The sequence below is a fragment of the Eubalaena glacialis genome, chromosome X, assembly GCF_028564815.1.
Source record: "Eubalaena glacialis isolate mEubGla1 chromosome X, mEubGla1.1.hap2.+ XY, whole genome shotgun sequence".
NCBI lineage: Eukaryota > Metazoa > Chordata > Mammalia > Artiodactyla > Balaenidae > Eubalaena > Eubalaena glacialis.
Genome location: NC_083736.1, coordinates 133802922 through 133819887, shown reverse-complemented (window position 1 = coordinate 133819887; position 16966 = coordinate 133802922). Strand labels below are relative to the sequence as shown.

Sequence of the window (16966 nt, the reverse complement as noted above, 5' to 3'; positions counted from 1 at the left end):
GCTCTTTGTGTAGCTATTTTCAAGTTCTTAGATACGTATGCGGTAACATATTTTACTCGATCTAAATCTCATTTTGAAAGTTCATAACAAAGATTTAAACAAGTTGAGATGGTCCCAACTTCTACACTTCTCTCACACGAGCACCTGCACGGGTCCCCCTCTTCTCTCCCCACCTGCCTACCCGGCATTCCTTCACTCCTCATCTTCCCGGTGATGGTTTACAACAGCCCCTCACTCTCAAGTCCCCCTTTTTCCTTTCCAAAGCTCCAAACTTTGTGAGGGAGAGCAGAGAGACTCTTGTGGGCCCCAGCAGCACCAGGCTGCACACTGGAGTGAGCTCACGACAGGAAAATGGACCAGAAGAAGACCATCCAAGAAGAAAGGCGTGAGGGGAGGGGGGGTGAAGGTAAAGGGTATGCCTCTGCCCGGCCCCCAAGGCTCTGCTCTCCTTCACGGCATCTGGGTCTCACCTTTTCCTGTCTCAGGACCTCACTGTTTCCTGGCCAAGCTGCCTCCTCCACACTAACAGTCCTAAAACCCCAGGACTAGGAGATTGGGACAAGGGGAGACCCAGTTCCAGGACTGAGTGAAGAAGGATATATCCCTGATGGCCAAAGCTAGAACTGTGGTTTGTAGAACTGCTCCTACAAACATGATGGTTTTATACGTCCTTGTCTAGCATGGTATAACAGTTCTATATTTTGGATGCATGTTAGATTACTTAAGCTTTTGTAGGCTGGCTAGGAACTTAAGCACCTAAAATAACAGTGCATTTGTTAAAAAGTGGATATCAAACACTTAATTTTTAAAAACTTAGAACAGAACTCAGCTTGCCTATATTATAGTTCTTATAAAACCTCAGACAGGTAGAAAAGAAAACAGTCCTAACTTTATCAAAAGTGAAAAACAAGATTCTGCCCCCCCCCCCCGACCCACTCAGAGTAGAGACCAAAAGGTTTTATAAAGCAGTATTACCGATATTGGGGATTTCGTGCCCAGACTCCAGTTCCAACCGAGGCTCCAACAATGACCATTAACTTCCACAGCCATATTGGAGCAAAGACAGCCCAGTAACTCCACTGAATGATGCCATCCAGACGAAGGGCCAGCAACACAGAGAATAGCAGCAGACAGGCATAGATGAGGAATTTACTAGGAGAAAAGCAAAATGATTAAAGAGGATTCACATTTACAAATATGCGATATTAAAATGAGGAGTAATAACAGCATTGCTTTTTAGCACATGAAAAGAGTCACTAATTCAATAATCACATATCAAAAATTCTACGTAGAAGACATACTGTCGTTAGAGGATAAGACAAATATAAAGAAAACTAAAATAAGTTTCCTGCTTTCCAGGGCTTCCTGGTAGGAGGGAGTCCGCCCAGAAACATATAATTACAACACAGCATGGCACGTGCCATAATGGTTCTATGGGTAGAGTGTGATGGCAGCCCAGAAGAGGAAATATGGATTCTGTCTGGGGGGACTGGGAAGCAGAGAGGTGATGACCCTGGAGCTGGTTCTGGAGGATACATGCAAAGCTGCCAGGCAGGAAAGGATATGAGCTGAGGAAGCATTCCAAGCAGAAGGAACTAGCTACCAAGACATGGAGACTGAAAAAAGTTGACAGGTTCAGGATATCGTCAAGTTCTGTCACTGACTAATTATTTGATTCTATTTTTAAACAGGTAGCCATCTGCCATATTCATATATAGTAATATTTTAGTATATGTATTATCCTTTTTGTGACTGAATTATACATACAAACGTACACTCATATTTCACATAAAAGGGACTTCATGAAGAGGATTTTTTAAAATATTAATTAGAAATTACATTGTTGAGGACTTCTACTTCCAGCTTTGATACAGTAAGAGGGATGGAGTTTTCCTTCCCACCTTAAACAAGAAACTGGACAAAATATATGAAACAACAGTTTTCAGACAGTGAACAACAGGCAGTGAAGGACCGTGATGGCAGAAAGAAAGAAAACAAAGGAGATAAACTCTATCAGTGCCCCAGCTTACTGCCTGGAGGCAATTTCCAGACTGCAGTAAGAAGGCAGTTAAAACCCAACCCTATTGACAATTACATGAAATATAAATGGTCTAAATACCAATTAAAAGACAAAGGTTGTCAGGCTGGATTTAAAACAGCAAGATAACTATACGCTATCTATAAGAAACCTACTTTATCTATCTACAAAGTGACAGATAGATAATAAGGACAGAAAAAGTTATACCAGGCAAACACTAACCAGAAGAAAGTCAGAGTGACTTTATTAATATCTGTTTTAGTCTTCTATTGCTGCTATAACAAATTACCACAAACCTGGCAGCTTAAAAGAACGCACATTTATTATCTCACAGCTGTGTGTGTCAGAAGTCCAGACAGGCTTAGTTGGTTTCTCTGCTCAGAGTCTCATAAATGAAATCAAGATGTCAGTTGGCTGGGCTCTTCTCAGGTGACTCTGGGAAGAATCTGCTTCCAAGTTCATTCAGGTTGTTGGCAATCCTGTTTCTTGTGGTTGTAGGGCTAAGATCTTAGTTTCTTTGCTGGCTGTCAGCTGGGGGCTGCCCTTAGGTCCTAGAGTTCTCTCTCTGAGAAGAACATAGGCCTTTACATTCAAAGCCAGCAGCAGCATATCGAACCTTTCTCATGCTTCTGACTTCTTTTGCCATATGGCTCCTGCTTCCAGAGAAAGTGCTATGCTTTTAAGAGCTCATGTGATTAGACTGGGTCCACCTGGATAATCCAGGATACTCTTCCTATCTTAAAGTCCACAACTGTGGTAGGCAGAATTCTAAATATGTTCCCCAAGATTCCTGTCCTCAGTTATTCAATCAAACACTAATCTACGTACTACCATGAAAGGACTCTGCAGATGGAATTAAGGGTACTAATCAGCCAACTTTAAAATATGGAGATTATCCCAGATTATCCAGTTGTGTCCAATGTAATCATATGAGCCCTTAAAAGCAGAAGAGGAAGGCATACAAGTAAGTCAGAGAGATGTGGCAGAAGAGGAGAGATAAGGCAGAAGGGGAAGTCAGTGAGATTCCAAAAGTGAGAAGGACTCCACCTGCCTTTGCTGGCTTTGAAGATGGAGGAAGGGAGTCATGAGCCAAGGAATGCAAGCCGACTCTAGAAGTTGAGAATAACTCCTAGCTGACAGCCAGCAAGGAAATGGGGTCATTAGCCCTACAACCAGGAGGAACTAAATTCTGACAACAACCCAAATGAGTTTGGAAGCAGATTAATCTCCAGAGCCTCAAGAAAGGAACAGAGCCCTGCTGACACCTTGATTCCAGCCTTGTGAGACTCTAAGCCGAAGATCCAACTGAGCCATGCTGTACCTGTACTTCTGACCTACAGAACTATGAGATAATAAGTTTGTGCAGTTTTAAGACACTAAATCTGTGGTAATTTGTCACGGATGCAATAAAAACTAATACTGTAACCTTAAAGACATCTACAAAATCCCCTTTACCGTGTAACATAACATATTCATAGGTTCCAGGGCTTAATGGCCTGGATATCTCTGGGGGAACCATTCTGCCTACCACAATATAAGGTTAAGATATATTTTTGAACAAGGAATATTACCAGGGACAAACAGGGGCACACATAATGATAAAGAGGTGACTTGTGTTGAAGGAGGATCTAGCAACTGTAAATATTTATGTACCTAATAACAAAGCTTCAAAATACACGTAGAAAACATTAATAATTAAAACATTAAGGAGAAACAGAAAAATCCACAACTATTACTGGAAATTAACACTTCTCTCTCAGTAACTGATGGAACACATAGAAAATTACTAAGGATATACAAGTTTGTAATAGCACTATCAACCAACATGACCTAATTGATATTGATAAAGCATTCCTCCAAACAACAGCAGAATACAAATTCAAGTGCAAATTCGGGTGCACATGGAACATTCACCAAGACAGACTGAATTCTGGGCCATAAAACAAGCCTCAACAAATGTAAAAGGACTGAAATCATACAAAGTAAATCTCTAAGCACAATGAGATTAAACTAAAAATCAATAACATAAAGATATTTGAAAAATTCTCAAAATACTTACAAATTAAACAATACTCTTCTAAATAATCCATAGGTAAAGAAAAAAAAAAACAAGGAAAAATTTTAAAATTCTGGACTAAATGAAAGTGAAAACACAACATACCAAAATATGTGAGATATAGCTAAAGCAATACTTAAGGGGAATTCACAGCATCAAATGCTAAGTAGAAAAGTTCTCAAGTCAACGATCTATGATTCACCTTAAAAAACTAGGAAGAGAAGGAAAATTTTAAAAAATGAATGGAAGTAAATAATAAATATACACACAAGTATCAATGAACTACATAGGAAACATGTTAGAGAAAAATCAATGAAACTAGGGACTTCCCTGGTGGTCCAGTGATTGAAACGTCGCCTTCCAGTGCAGGCGGTGCAGGTTCGATCCCTGGTCAGGGAGCTAAGATCCCATATGCCTTGCGGCCAAAAAGCCAAAACATAAAACAGAAACAATATTGTAACAAATTCAATAAAGACTGTAAAAATGGTCCACATAAAAAAAAAGAAATCAATGAAACTAAAAGCTGGTTCTCTGAAAAGATCAAGAAAATTGGTAAACCTATACCTAGAGTTATCAGGAAAAAAACAGTAGACACAAATTACCAATACAAAGAATGAAAGCAGGGACATCACTATAAATCCTACAAACATTACAGGGATTAGAAGTGGATATTATGAACAACTTTATGCACATAAATTTCTTGAAATAAAGACATTATTAAAGTTCACACAAGAAGAAATATTCATATTCCTATATCTATTTAAAAAACTGAAATTGCAGTTGGACTCCTTCTCACAAAGAAAATGTCAGGGCCAGACAAAATCTACCAAACACATAAGGAAGAAATAGTACCAATTTTTCACAAACTCTTGCAGAAAAAGATGAGAGGGGAACATTTCCCAGTGTATTTTATGAAGCCAGCATTACCCTGATACCCAAACCTGACCAAGAAAGAAAACTACATACCAGTATCCTTCATGAAGACAGATGCAAAACCCCTAAAAAACAGGATATTGAATCCAGCAATATATAAAAAGGATATTACATTATGATTAAGTGTGGTTTGATATTACATTATGATTAACTGTGCTTTAGCCAGGATTGCAAGTTTCACTTAACATTGGAAATCAATTAATGTAACTCACTGTATTAATAGAATGAAAAAGAGAAGCCATATGATTATTCAATAGTTCCAGAAAAAACATTTGACATAATTCACTACTCACTCAAGATAAAAGCTCTAAACTAATTAGGGCTAGAAGGGTATCTAGAAAAAAAACCTAGTTAAAAATGCTTAATGGTTGAAGACTAAATACCTTCCCCCTAAGATTGGAAACCAGGCAAGTATGTCCACTTCAGTACATCTATTCAACACTGTACTGGAGGTCCTAGCCACAAATATAATACAAGAAAAAGAAATAAAAGGGATAAAGATTCAAAAGGAAGGAGTAAATCTGATATTTGCAGACAACATGATGTCTATGTAGAAAATCTTAAGTACTCTACCAAAGAAGCTACTAAATCTAATAAGTGAATTTAGCAAAAGTTGCAGAATACAAAGTAAATATACGAAAAAATGTACTGCATTTCTATATGCTAGCAATGAGAAAATGGACACTTTTTAAAAAAAAACACTATCATTTACTGCAACTTTCCTATAAACCTAATAATATTTAAAATTAAAAGTTTATGAGGGCTTCCCTGGTGGCGCAGTGGTTGAGAATCTGCCTGCCAGTGCAGGGGACACGGGTTCGAGCCCTGGTCTGGGAAGATCCCACATGCCACGGAGCAACTAGGCCCGTGAGCCACAATTACTGAGCCTGCGCATCTGGAGCCTGTGCTCCGCAACAAGAGAGGCCCGCGCACCGCGATGAAGAGTGGCCCCCGCTCGCCGCAACTAGAGAAAGCCCTCGCACAGAAACGAAGACCCAACACAGCCATAAATAAATAAATTTTAAAAATTAAATAAATTAAAAGAAAAAAAAAGTTTATGAAAAACTACCATTGACAACAGTATCAAAATATGAAATACTTAGAGATAAATTTAACAAAATATGTGCAAGACATACTCTGAAACCTAACACTACCAAAAAATTAAAGATCTAAATAAATGGAGAGATACACCATTTTTATAGATTAAAAAATTCAATATTGTTAAAATTTACATCCTCTATTAGTTTCCTATGGTTGCTATAACAAATTACCATGAACTTGATGGTTTAAAACAATACACATTTATTCTCTTATAGTTCTGCAGGCTAAAGGTCCACAATGGGGTTCACTACATTAAAACTAAGGTGTCAGCAAGGCCATGTCTCCAGAGACTAGGAGAGAATCCATTCCTTGCCTTTTCAAGTTTCTAGAGCTGCATTCCTTGCACTACTTTGGGCCCCTTCCTCCATCATCAAAATCAGAAGGGCAGCATCTTCAAATCTCTTTCTCTGCCTCAATCGCATTGCCTTCTCCTCCTAATAGTATCTCCTTCTGCCTCCCTCTTATATGGAAACCCATGAATGCATTTAGGGCCTGCCTGGATAATCCAGAATACTCTCCCCATCTCAAGATCTTTAACTTAATCACATCTTTTGCCATATAAGATAATATTCACCTTTTTGCCACAGAAGGTAATATACACAGGTTCCATGGATTAGGAAGTAGGTATCTTTGAGGGACATTATTTAGCCTACCATACTCATCAGATTATTCAAAAGATTCAATGCATGTAGTCCCATTTTTGCTTTTGTTTCTCCTGCCTGAGGAGACATATCCAAAAAAATATTGCTAAGACTGATGTCAAAGAGCATACTGCCTACGTCTTCTTCTAGGATTTTTATGGTTTCAGGTCTTACATTTAAGTCTTTAATCCATTTAAGTCTTTAATCATTTCCGTATATGGTATGAGAAAGTAGTCTAGTTTGATAACACCTTACACTGTCAGAATGGCTATTATAAAAAAAAAAGACAACAGATAACAAGTGTTGGTGAGGATGTGAAGAAAAGGGAACCCCTGTGCACTGTTGGCAGGAACATAAATTGGTGCAACCACTATGGAAAATGGTATAGAGGTTCCTCAAAAAATGAAAAATAGAACTACCATGTGATCCACCAATTCCACTCCTGGGGATTTATCTGAAGAAAACAAAAACACTAATTCAAAAAGATATACGTACCCCTATGTTCACTGCAGCCTTATTTACAGTAGCTAAGATATAGAGGCACCCTAAGTGCCCATTGATAGATGAATGTTTAAAAAAGATGTGGAGTATGTGTGTGTGTGTGTGTGTGTGTGCGTGTGTGTGTGTGTGTGTGTAATGGAATATTACTCAGCCACAAAAAAGAATGAAATCTTGTCATTTGTGACAACATGGATGAACCTACAGGGTATTATGCTAAGTGAAATAAGTCAGACAGAGAAAGACAAATACTGTATAACTGCATTTATATGTGGACTCTAAAAAAGCAAATTAACAAACATAACAAAACAGAGTCATAGATACAGAGAATAAACAGGTGGTTGCCAGAGGGGAGGAGAGGAAGGGAGGAGAGAAATAAGTGAGGGAGATTAAGAAGCACAACTTCCAGCTACAAAATAAATGAGTCATGGGTATGAAATGTACAGTGTGGGGAATATAGTCAAAAATAATATAATATCTTTGAATAGTGACAGATGGTAACTAGGCTTATTGTGGTGATCATTTAAGAATGTATAGAAATATAGAATCACTATGTTGTACACCAGGAACTAACATAATGTTGTAGGTCAATTATACCTCAAAAACAAACAAACCAATAGAAAAAGAGATTAGATTTGTGGTTACCGGAGGTCGGGGTTAGGGGAGGGGGAATTGGATGAAGGCAGTCAAAAGGTAGAAACTTCCTGTTATAAGATAAATAAGTATTAGACAAGTATTTTACAACATGATAAATGTAATTAACACTGCCGTATGTTACACATGAAGGTTATTAAGAGAGTACATCCTAAGAGTTCTCACCGCAATGAAAAACATATTTTTTCTTTTTCTTTTATTTTGTATCTATATGAGATGATTAATGTTCACTAAACTTACTGTGGTAATAATTTCATGATGTATGTAAGTCAAATCATTATGCTGTATCTAAACTTACACAGTGCTGTATGTCACCTATATTTCAATAAAACTGGAAGAAAAAAACACACAATAAAGCAAGGCACAATAAAGTAAAGCGCAATAAAACGAGGTATGCCTGTATGCATTTAAAGTTCCACCATGTCTTTTCATGGCTTGATAGCTCATTTCCTTTTAGTGTTAAACAAGATTCCACTGGAATAAATAATAAACCACAGTTTATTTATCCATTCACCCATTGAGGGACATCTTGGTTGCTTCCAAGTTTTGGCAACTATGAATAAAGCTGCTATAAATATATAGAAAAAAAAAGATTCAATGCAATGCCAATGAAAATCCAAGCAGCCTCTTCTGCAGAAATTGACATACTGGTTCTAAAAATTAGATGAAAATGCAAAAGACCTCAAATGGGCAGAACAATTGTGAGAAAGAACAAAGTTGGAGAAACTATACCACGTGCTTATACTGCATGTTTTCATGGCTTACTGTAGAGCTACAATAATCAAGACAATGTAGGATTAGCATCAGGAGAGACACAGAGAACAGAATAGAGTCCAAAAACATACCTATACATACATGGTCAAAGGTGCCAAGGCAATTCAATAGAGAAAGAATTGGGCTTCTATAAATGGTGCTGAAACAACCGGATAGATGGGAAAAATGAACCTAGACTCTTAACCTCACAGCGTACGACAATCGTTGCTAAGGAGGTAGAGCAAATGGAACCCTCATATATCGCTGGTAGGAATGCAGTGTAGCCACTTTAGAAAGCACTTTGGTAGTTTCTCATAAAGTTAAGTATACCCTTACTCTACAGCCCAGCAATCCCATACCTAGGTATTTACTTAAGAAAAAGGAAAACATATGTCCACACAAAGACTTGTGTTCAAATGTTCAAAGCAGCTTTATTTATAATAGCCACTGGAAACAACCCAAATGTCCAAAAACTGGTGAATGGTTAAACCAACTGAGGTATGTCTATTCAAATGGAATACTAATCAGCAGGAAAAAGGAACAAACTAGGGATGCAAGCAACAACATGGATAACCTCAAATGCACTATGCTAAGTAAAATAACTCAGACTGAAAACACAACACACTGTATGTCTCCACTTATTTGACATTGTGGAAAAGGCAAAAGTATAGATACAGAAAACAGATCAGTGTGATTACCCGTGGCTGTGTTGGGGGAAAGGATGACTACAAAAGGACACGAGGGAAGATTTTGCAGTGATAGAACTTTCCTATATCTCTATCTTTGGGTGGTGCTTACACAAGTGAATGGGTTTATCAAAACTCATAGGACTGTGCACTAAAAAAACGGTAAAATTTACTGCATGTAAAACATACTTCAATAAACCTGGCATATCTATTGATCTATCTACACATATACAACGTCCATGGCTAACATTTACTGGCTATTTATGCAATGTCAGGTAATGTCACTTAAGCCTCACAGCAACCCTACGAAGGAGGCACTTTCACTATTCCCATTTTACAGATGTGAAATGAAGGCTTCGAAGTTAAATAACTTGTCCAAGCAGCTAGAGGCTCACAGAGCTGAGATTCAAACTAAGATCTATTTGACTCCAAAGTCCTTTTAATTGAGTACTATACGATACTCACTTTATACTAATAATTCAACATTCTTGGAAAAGCATCTGGATAGATACACACTGAGGCCTAACCATGCTCTCCAGTGGAGAGGATTAAGGACAGTCTTTACACTCTTGCTTACGATTGCTGATTTTTCTGCAAGGTACATATACTACTTTTGTATTATGAGAAATAACATAAGAAACTTCAACTGGAAAAAAAGAGGGAGATTTTAAGGAGATGGGACCCACAAAATTCAACTCAGAAGCAAACCTCCAAGAGTGTAAACAATGGTGGGAGGGCCATCAGATTTGGAGAGATTGCTAACTAGAGTGTCTATATAGCCTTTTATTAGCATACCAATACTTTCACAGTATTCTCCGCTACAAAACCAGGGTAATATGTACCCCATAAGGTGGCCGTGAATATAAGATAATGAATATGAAAAGTGCTTTAGGTAAAGCATTAAATTAGTGGTTCTCAAAATTTTTTGCATCAGGACTCCTTTACATTCTTAAAAATGACTGAGGACTCTAAAGAGCTTTGTTTATATGGGTTATACCTACTGCTATTTACTGTATCAGATTTTAAAACTGTCATTTAAAAGATATTTATTACTTCATTAAAAATAATAATAAACACATTACATATTAACATAAACAACATAATTTTAATGAAAAGAAACTATTTTCCAAAATTGTTTTTAGAGTTTTGCAATTTTTAAAAAATGTCTGGCTTCATAGCAGACACCTAGATTATATCTACATCTGCATTCATTCTGTTGAAGTATGTTGTCTGGGTTCAAGCATATGGAGAAACAAACTGACATCACAGAGATACGTCGTCAGAAAAGAACTGAGTATTTTGATTGCTCTTTCAGATAACTGGATATTTTTCTTCCACAGGACACCAAAAGTCAACAAGTGGTAGTTCCTTGATGTGGAATCTGAAACGCTATCAAGGAACTTTTTTTTGTTTTTTTGGCCACACCTCGAGGCTTACGGGATTTTAGTTCCCAGACTAGGGAATGAACCCAGGCCCTAGGCAGTGAAAGCACCGAGTCCTAACCACTGGACCGCCAGGGAATTCCTTCAGTGAACCTTTTGTAGTCTGCTACCTTAAAATCCACTGGTCTCTCTTGCACTTTGAATGAATCTTTTATCCCTGCATGATTATAACGCCATATAGGTCGACCAGAAAATATTGGTTCACTGAGTAATGAAGATCTTTAAACGCTGACACATTTCACTATACAATAGCAACAAAAAATCACATTAGTTAATATCACAACCCACTTCATCAGAAATCTTTTAAGTTGTGGAAGGCTGTCAAGCTCATGGTGGTGAATACAACTTTTCAGAAATTCGGGTTTTCCCTTGAAAGCTCAAGTTTTACCAAGCAAAGCAGAAAACACCATCAGTTGTTTTCCTCGAAGTAACAGGTGCACTGGCACTTTTCAGCAAACATCTGTCAAATACCCTAGTACACTTAGCCACAATCTCGTCTGTTAGCTGTCCTTCCAGGTAAAAATGGCGTTCCGTGAAAAAAGCAGCTCGCAACTCAGGCGCATGAGTGCTTTCCCTTGAGTCAACGACTACACTTCAGTGTATAGCAGATGGCCTTTAGGCGTCCTTCCTATTTCGTCACCCGGAATATTAAAATAGCTGTGTACACAGGGTCAAGACTGAATGAGACTGGTATTTTTGCTGCTTTATTAAGGAGATTCTTAAGTGAAGCAGACTTTTTTAACCTGCAAGCACACTATGGAGCATCCAATGGCAATGAGTACGGAGTACGGTTTCCTGGCACCAGCTTGCTTTGTGCTCAGTTCACCCGGCACAGTGCAAACGTCAACCCAGAGAAAGAGGCCGAGAACATATTATTATCATGAAAATAGTTCTGACCTCGCAGACCCCTGGAAGAGTTCTCAAGGCCCCAAGGGGGTCTGTGAAAAATAGTCTGACAACCGCTGCACTAAATACATGTTAGTTATGATTACTCATGCTCAGAAACAAGGGGAGGCTTTTTTTTTCTTTTAATGAGGAGAAATGGATATCCTCACATGCCACTCATGTGACTGCCAACTGGTGCAGCCAATTTTAAACTTTTTTTAAAAATTTTATTTATTTATTTATTTTTGGCTGTGTTGGGTCTTCGTTTCTGTGCGAGGGCTTTCTCTAGCTGCGGCAAGCGGGGGCCACTCTTCATCGCGGTGCGCGGGCCTTTCACTGTCGCGGCCTCTCTTGTTGCGGAGCACAGGCTCCAGACGCGCAGGCTCAGTAGCTGTGGCTCACGGGCCTAGTTGCTCCGTGGCATGTGGGATCTTCCCAGACCAGGGCTCGAACCCGTGTCCCCTGCATTGGCAGGCAGATTCTCAACCACTGCGCCACCAGGGAAGCCCAACAAGGGGAGGCTTTTACAAGCTGCCACAAAGAAAAAGAGAGCTACCACTGAAAGATGGCAAGAGAAGAATGACTTCGTTCCTAGACTTCGGAGAAGAAAAGGGCTTGAGGGGGATCCACGAGCTAATAGAAATGGAGTGATCACCACAAACAGAGAAAGTCACCAGCCGAGAGGACTTTTTCTCTCTGACAGCAAAGGGGGATATCACAAAATCTAGAAAATCAGAACCAATTTGTCAACCAAAGCCCTCGGCTACACATATCATTACCAGAAACAATGGACTGGAAAACAGAAAGGACATTTAAAAGAAAAAAGTGGGGGGAGAGTAAACCCTGTAAGCTAAATTCATTATCTTCCCTAAAAGAGTTCTCTTATTTAATAGAAGAAAAGAGTAGTGGAAATAATAAAAATTTAAATGTTGGAAAAGTGAGTATTTTATAATTTTTGACATAATTTAAAGGGAAATTAAGAGCTCTGGGTCTATTACATGAAAAATTAAAAATATAAAGGAAACAAGATGAACTTACAAGAGGACAAATAACAGTACAAAATATAACTCCTTCAAATACTGGTGCTGGAAAAATATAAAGAGGATGAAGTATCCTGGTATTACTTTTCTATTGCTGCCATACAAAATTAGCACCAACGCAGTGGCTTAAAAAGCACAAAGTATCTTTACAGTTCTGAATGTCGAAAGTCTGAAATGGTCTCACTGGGCGAAAATCAAGGTGTCACCAGGGCTGTGATCCTTCCGGAGGCTCTAAGAGAGAATGTTTCCCTGTCTCAGCAGCTTCTAGAGGCTGCCTCATAGCTTGCCTCATGACCCCCTGCTCCAGTTTCAAAGCTCCAGCACTCCTTCCCACATTGACTCTCTCTGACCTCCTCTTCTGCCTCCCTCTTCTACATTTAAGACCTGGGATTATGGGTCCAGCCGGAGAATCCAGAATAATCTCCCTGTTTTCAGGTCAGCTGATTAACAACCATAATTCCAGCTGCTACCTTAATTTCCCTTTACCGTGTAATGGAACATATTCCCAGGTTCCAAGGATTAGGATGTGGGCATATTCGAGGGAGGGGTGTCATTAGTCTGCCTATCACGGGCCTAAAATGAGAAAGGTCACTTACTGGATTAAAAAATAAAATCTAAATCTGTTGCAGCCAAGAGTCACAGTTGCAACCAATGACAAAAGTCAAACCAATTACAAGAAAGGAGATGACACAGGTTTATTATGACTGAGTAAGGACAAGAGAAGCAGTTTACTAGGACAGTAATTTGATCAATTAGATTTCAAAACAAAAAGCATTAAAACGACTAATAAAGAAAATCTAAATAATGAAAATCTAACAACATGACCATAGAATATGGAAATAATCTGACAAGATTTCTTGTACAAATATACAGAGATATTTGCATTGTGGGCTTCTACATGCTACTATTAAATCATGACAGACAAAGCAGACAAAGTTCCTAAGGAAATTATGGAAATGAACGCTAGAGTAGATAAAAATAGCATGGTTCTATCGAAGCAAAAAAAAATATGCTTTCTTTACATGTGTACAGATTTTTTCCAGAGGGAAAAAAAGGATCATGGGGCACCAATACAAAATACACACAAATCTAACTTAAAACTTTAAAAACTGTTTGAGCATGTGGGAAAGAAACAGTCTCTGCCCTGAAGATGCTCAAAGACTAACAGGAACAGAGCGGGATCGAGCAACTATATATCATGGCAAACTGGGACATGGAAGGTTCATTTCCCTGGGAGAGCTGGGAAGGGAGGTGGGGTTTGGGGATAGGGAATTCCAGACAAAGGGAATAAGAGTTTTTAAAGCATGAGACAGTCTTTTGTACCCCAGGAGACTAGAACACGTGGAGTACGCTCTGTAAATCTTGGGGTGTGGAGTGCTGGGGAGACGGGAGAGAAGGCACCAGAGGAAACAAGGGAAAGGTAGAATGGGGGATTTGAATACCAAGGTAAAGTCCTTAGAATTTATTACTAGGCAACAGGGGGCCACTGAAGATTTTCTGAGCAAAAGAGTGACAGAAGGTAGAGAAGAGTGTGTAAGGTAGATTGTAGTTGGTAGAGACTGGAGGCAGAAATTCTACACAAGTCATAATAAACTGACAAAATAGACTGAAAATTGCCTAACCTGGGACTTCCCTGGTGGCGCAGTGGTTAAGAACCCGCCTGCCAATGCAGGGGACACGGGTTCGAGGCCTGGTCCGGGAAGATCCCACGTGCCGCGGAGCAACTAAGCCCGTGCGCCACAACTACTGAGCCTGCGCTCTAGAGCCCGCGAGCCACAAGTACTGAAGCCTGCGAGCCACAACTACTGAAGCCCGCGAGCCGCAACTACTGAAGCCCACGTGCCTAGAGCCCGTGCTCCGCAACAAGAGAAGCCACCGCAATGAGAAGCCCTCACACCGCAAAGAAGAGTAGCCCCCACTCGCCGCAACTAGAGAAAGCCCGCGCGCAACAATGAAGACCCAGTGCAGCCCAAATAAATAAATAAAATAAAATAAACCGTGATCACTGTAGGAAAAAAAAAGACTGATAAAAAACTCCAAATATAAAAAAAAAATTTTTAAACTAAACATAAAAATAAAAAAGCCTAAACTACTATGAGTTACTTTTCAAGAAACATTCAGACCAGAGTCCAAGTATAAAAACAGACTGCTCAATTCTCCACACAACAGCAAATGGAGGTTCCAATGGATATTCTGGCATCAAACCACTACTTCCTTAATTTCGCTTTTCCAATTACACCTTAAAAGTGAATTTACCCCACTCTCATCTGAGTCTGTAATGCCAGTACAAGATCACTAAGTAGTGTCACATGGGTCCAACTACAAAGCTCGTATCCTCTCTGAAATGTACACAGAGCTTTCTGCCTGAGGCTCAAATTCCCTCTCTCCACCTTGGGCGGAAGGGAAAAAAGGATTTAGGGAGGGAGGGAATATACCCAGTAAAGAGATGACACTGTGCGTACAAACGTTCTATTATCTTGTTTTCTGCGAGTCAAAAGAATGCAGCTGGACTCTTTTTAGACCCATCAGTTTTCTCCAGGGAAAGCCGCTGGCTTTAACTGGAGCAGGCACACCTGCACACACGCATGCTCTAGGCGACACATCCCTGTGAGCGCCTCTCTGTCTACAACTTTAGAGAACAGCTCCAGCTGACAAACCGCTAATTGACACTCTCCCAGCGTTTTAAAGGAACTGCACCTCTTACACTGAGCAGAACCTTACGAACAAAATTTAAAGTCATTTACTGACAAGAAAGTACAAAAGCCAAATAAAAACAAATCACTCTTGAGGAGGACTAGACAGAGCCCAGGCCTGTGGGAACTGTTTCCCAGCTGTGTGGTTGTGCGTGGGTCACTCTCTCCTCATTGGGTTGCTCCTATATCCACTCATGAAGATAAGGGGATATGAGAGCCCTGTGTAAATGATGGATTTTACCCATTTTAGCTGCTACTACTATTACAAAAGAGAAAAGTTATAACAATCTCATTTAGCCATCAGTTTTCTCACTATTAGGTCATAGGTGACAAACTACGAATCGTCACTTATAAAGAGCCTATCTCCAGAGTTGAAGGCTTTCATCTTAAATTGTAGTCTCCTCGTACAGGCATGGCCTATGATCAGGCAAGGCAATTAGAAACCCCAAGCTCAATACTGGGAAGCTTCACTCCCAAAGTCCTAGGAAACGACCTAAAATGCCTCCAGTCCACTGCCTCTCCCCTACAACACAGAGTTCCCCACTGGCTCACGGCGATCTGTATTCAACATCCACTCACTCAGCACATTTATCCAACACCTCACCCTCCTGGCCTTCAAAGAACTCACAGCCAAGAAACATATGCGTGTAATTAGCAAGTAACGGGAATGATATTTTTGAAACCAGAAATTCTGCATTCGAATGAGACGGGTCTCCTTTAAACAGTCCCCCTGGGAGGCAATGCACTGATTCCACTTCCTTGCTCAAACCGTCTTTGGAGCTTTCCTCCTGGAATCGCCTTGAGAGCCTGCAGTCCGTTCTTCTGAATACCCCCAGTGGTGCCAAATCTTCACTGAGAGTGGATTTTTGGAAACGGCCAAAAGTCAGTCAGAGCCAAGTTTAGTGGATAGGATGTGTGACCAAACTAGGCAGCACTAGTTTGGTTAAAAAATGATATATGATTATAAAGCAATGAGATGGATTTTCTTACAGGATTTGCTTCCAAGGAGATTTCAAATGAGTAACAAGGGGTATGAGCAATGGAATAGGTTTATATTTACCTTTTCCCTAAGTAACTGCTTTGAAAGATAATACTCATTTGGATGCGTAAGCTCGAACACAAGGTTTGCTTTGCTTAATCACAACTCATAAATAGAAGGCTCCTTAGTATATCGGACCTCCTGTGCCACGGCTGGGGTGGGGGGATGTCACTAAATCAGAAGGGGGGCATGCATACCGGAAAGAGCACAGGTTTCAGAAGGAGACCAACTTGTTCGACTCCTGACTTGGCCCCTCACCGCCTGTGTGACTTCAGGGAAGTCACAAGCTAAGACTCTGCAAAACAAGGCTGACATCGAACTCAGAGGGCTGTTGTAAAGGTTCAAGATAATGGGTGCAGAGCACTGATATTGTGCCTGGCACGTGGTCGGTGTCCCAGAAGTCATAGCTATTATTAATAACCTCAGTATAATCAACAAGCTTTTCTTACTAGAGGTAGTTTGAGATGACAGAATGACAGATAAACAGACATTTGGGTGGTGAAGAGG

The 16966-nt window shown here is 39.7% G+C and overlaps 1 protein-coding gene across 3 annotated transcripts in view; it reads right to left on the bottom strand.

The window, feature by feature from the left end:
- TMEM185A (transmembrane protein 185A) overlaps positions 1-16966 on the bottom strand; it is a 37982-nt gene that overhangs the window by 16682 nt on the left and 4334 nt on the right. For all 3 annotated transcript variants that reach the window (XR_009698888.1, XM_061177967.1, XM_061177965.1), the window contains exon 2: positions 976-1152. Coding sequence is in view for 2 of the 3 variants with exons in the window: in XM_061177967.1 (XP_061033950.1) it covers positions 976-1152 (177 nt within the window). In the remaining variant the exon portion in view is untranslated. The remainder of the gene's footprint in view (positions 1-975; positions 1153-16966) is intronic.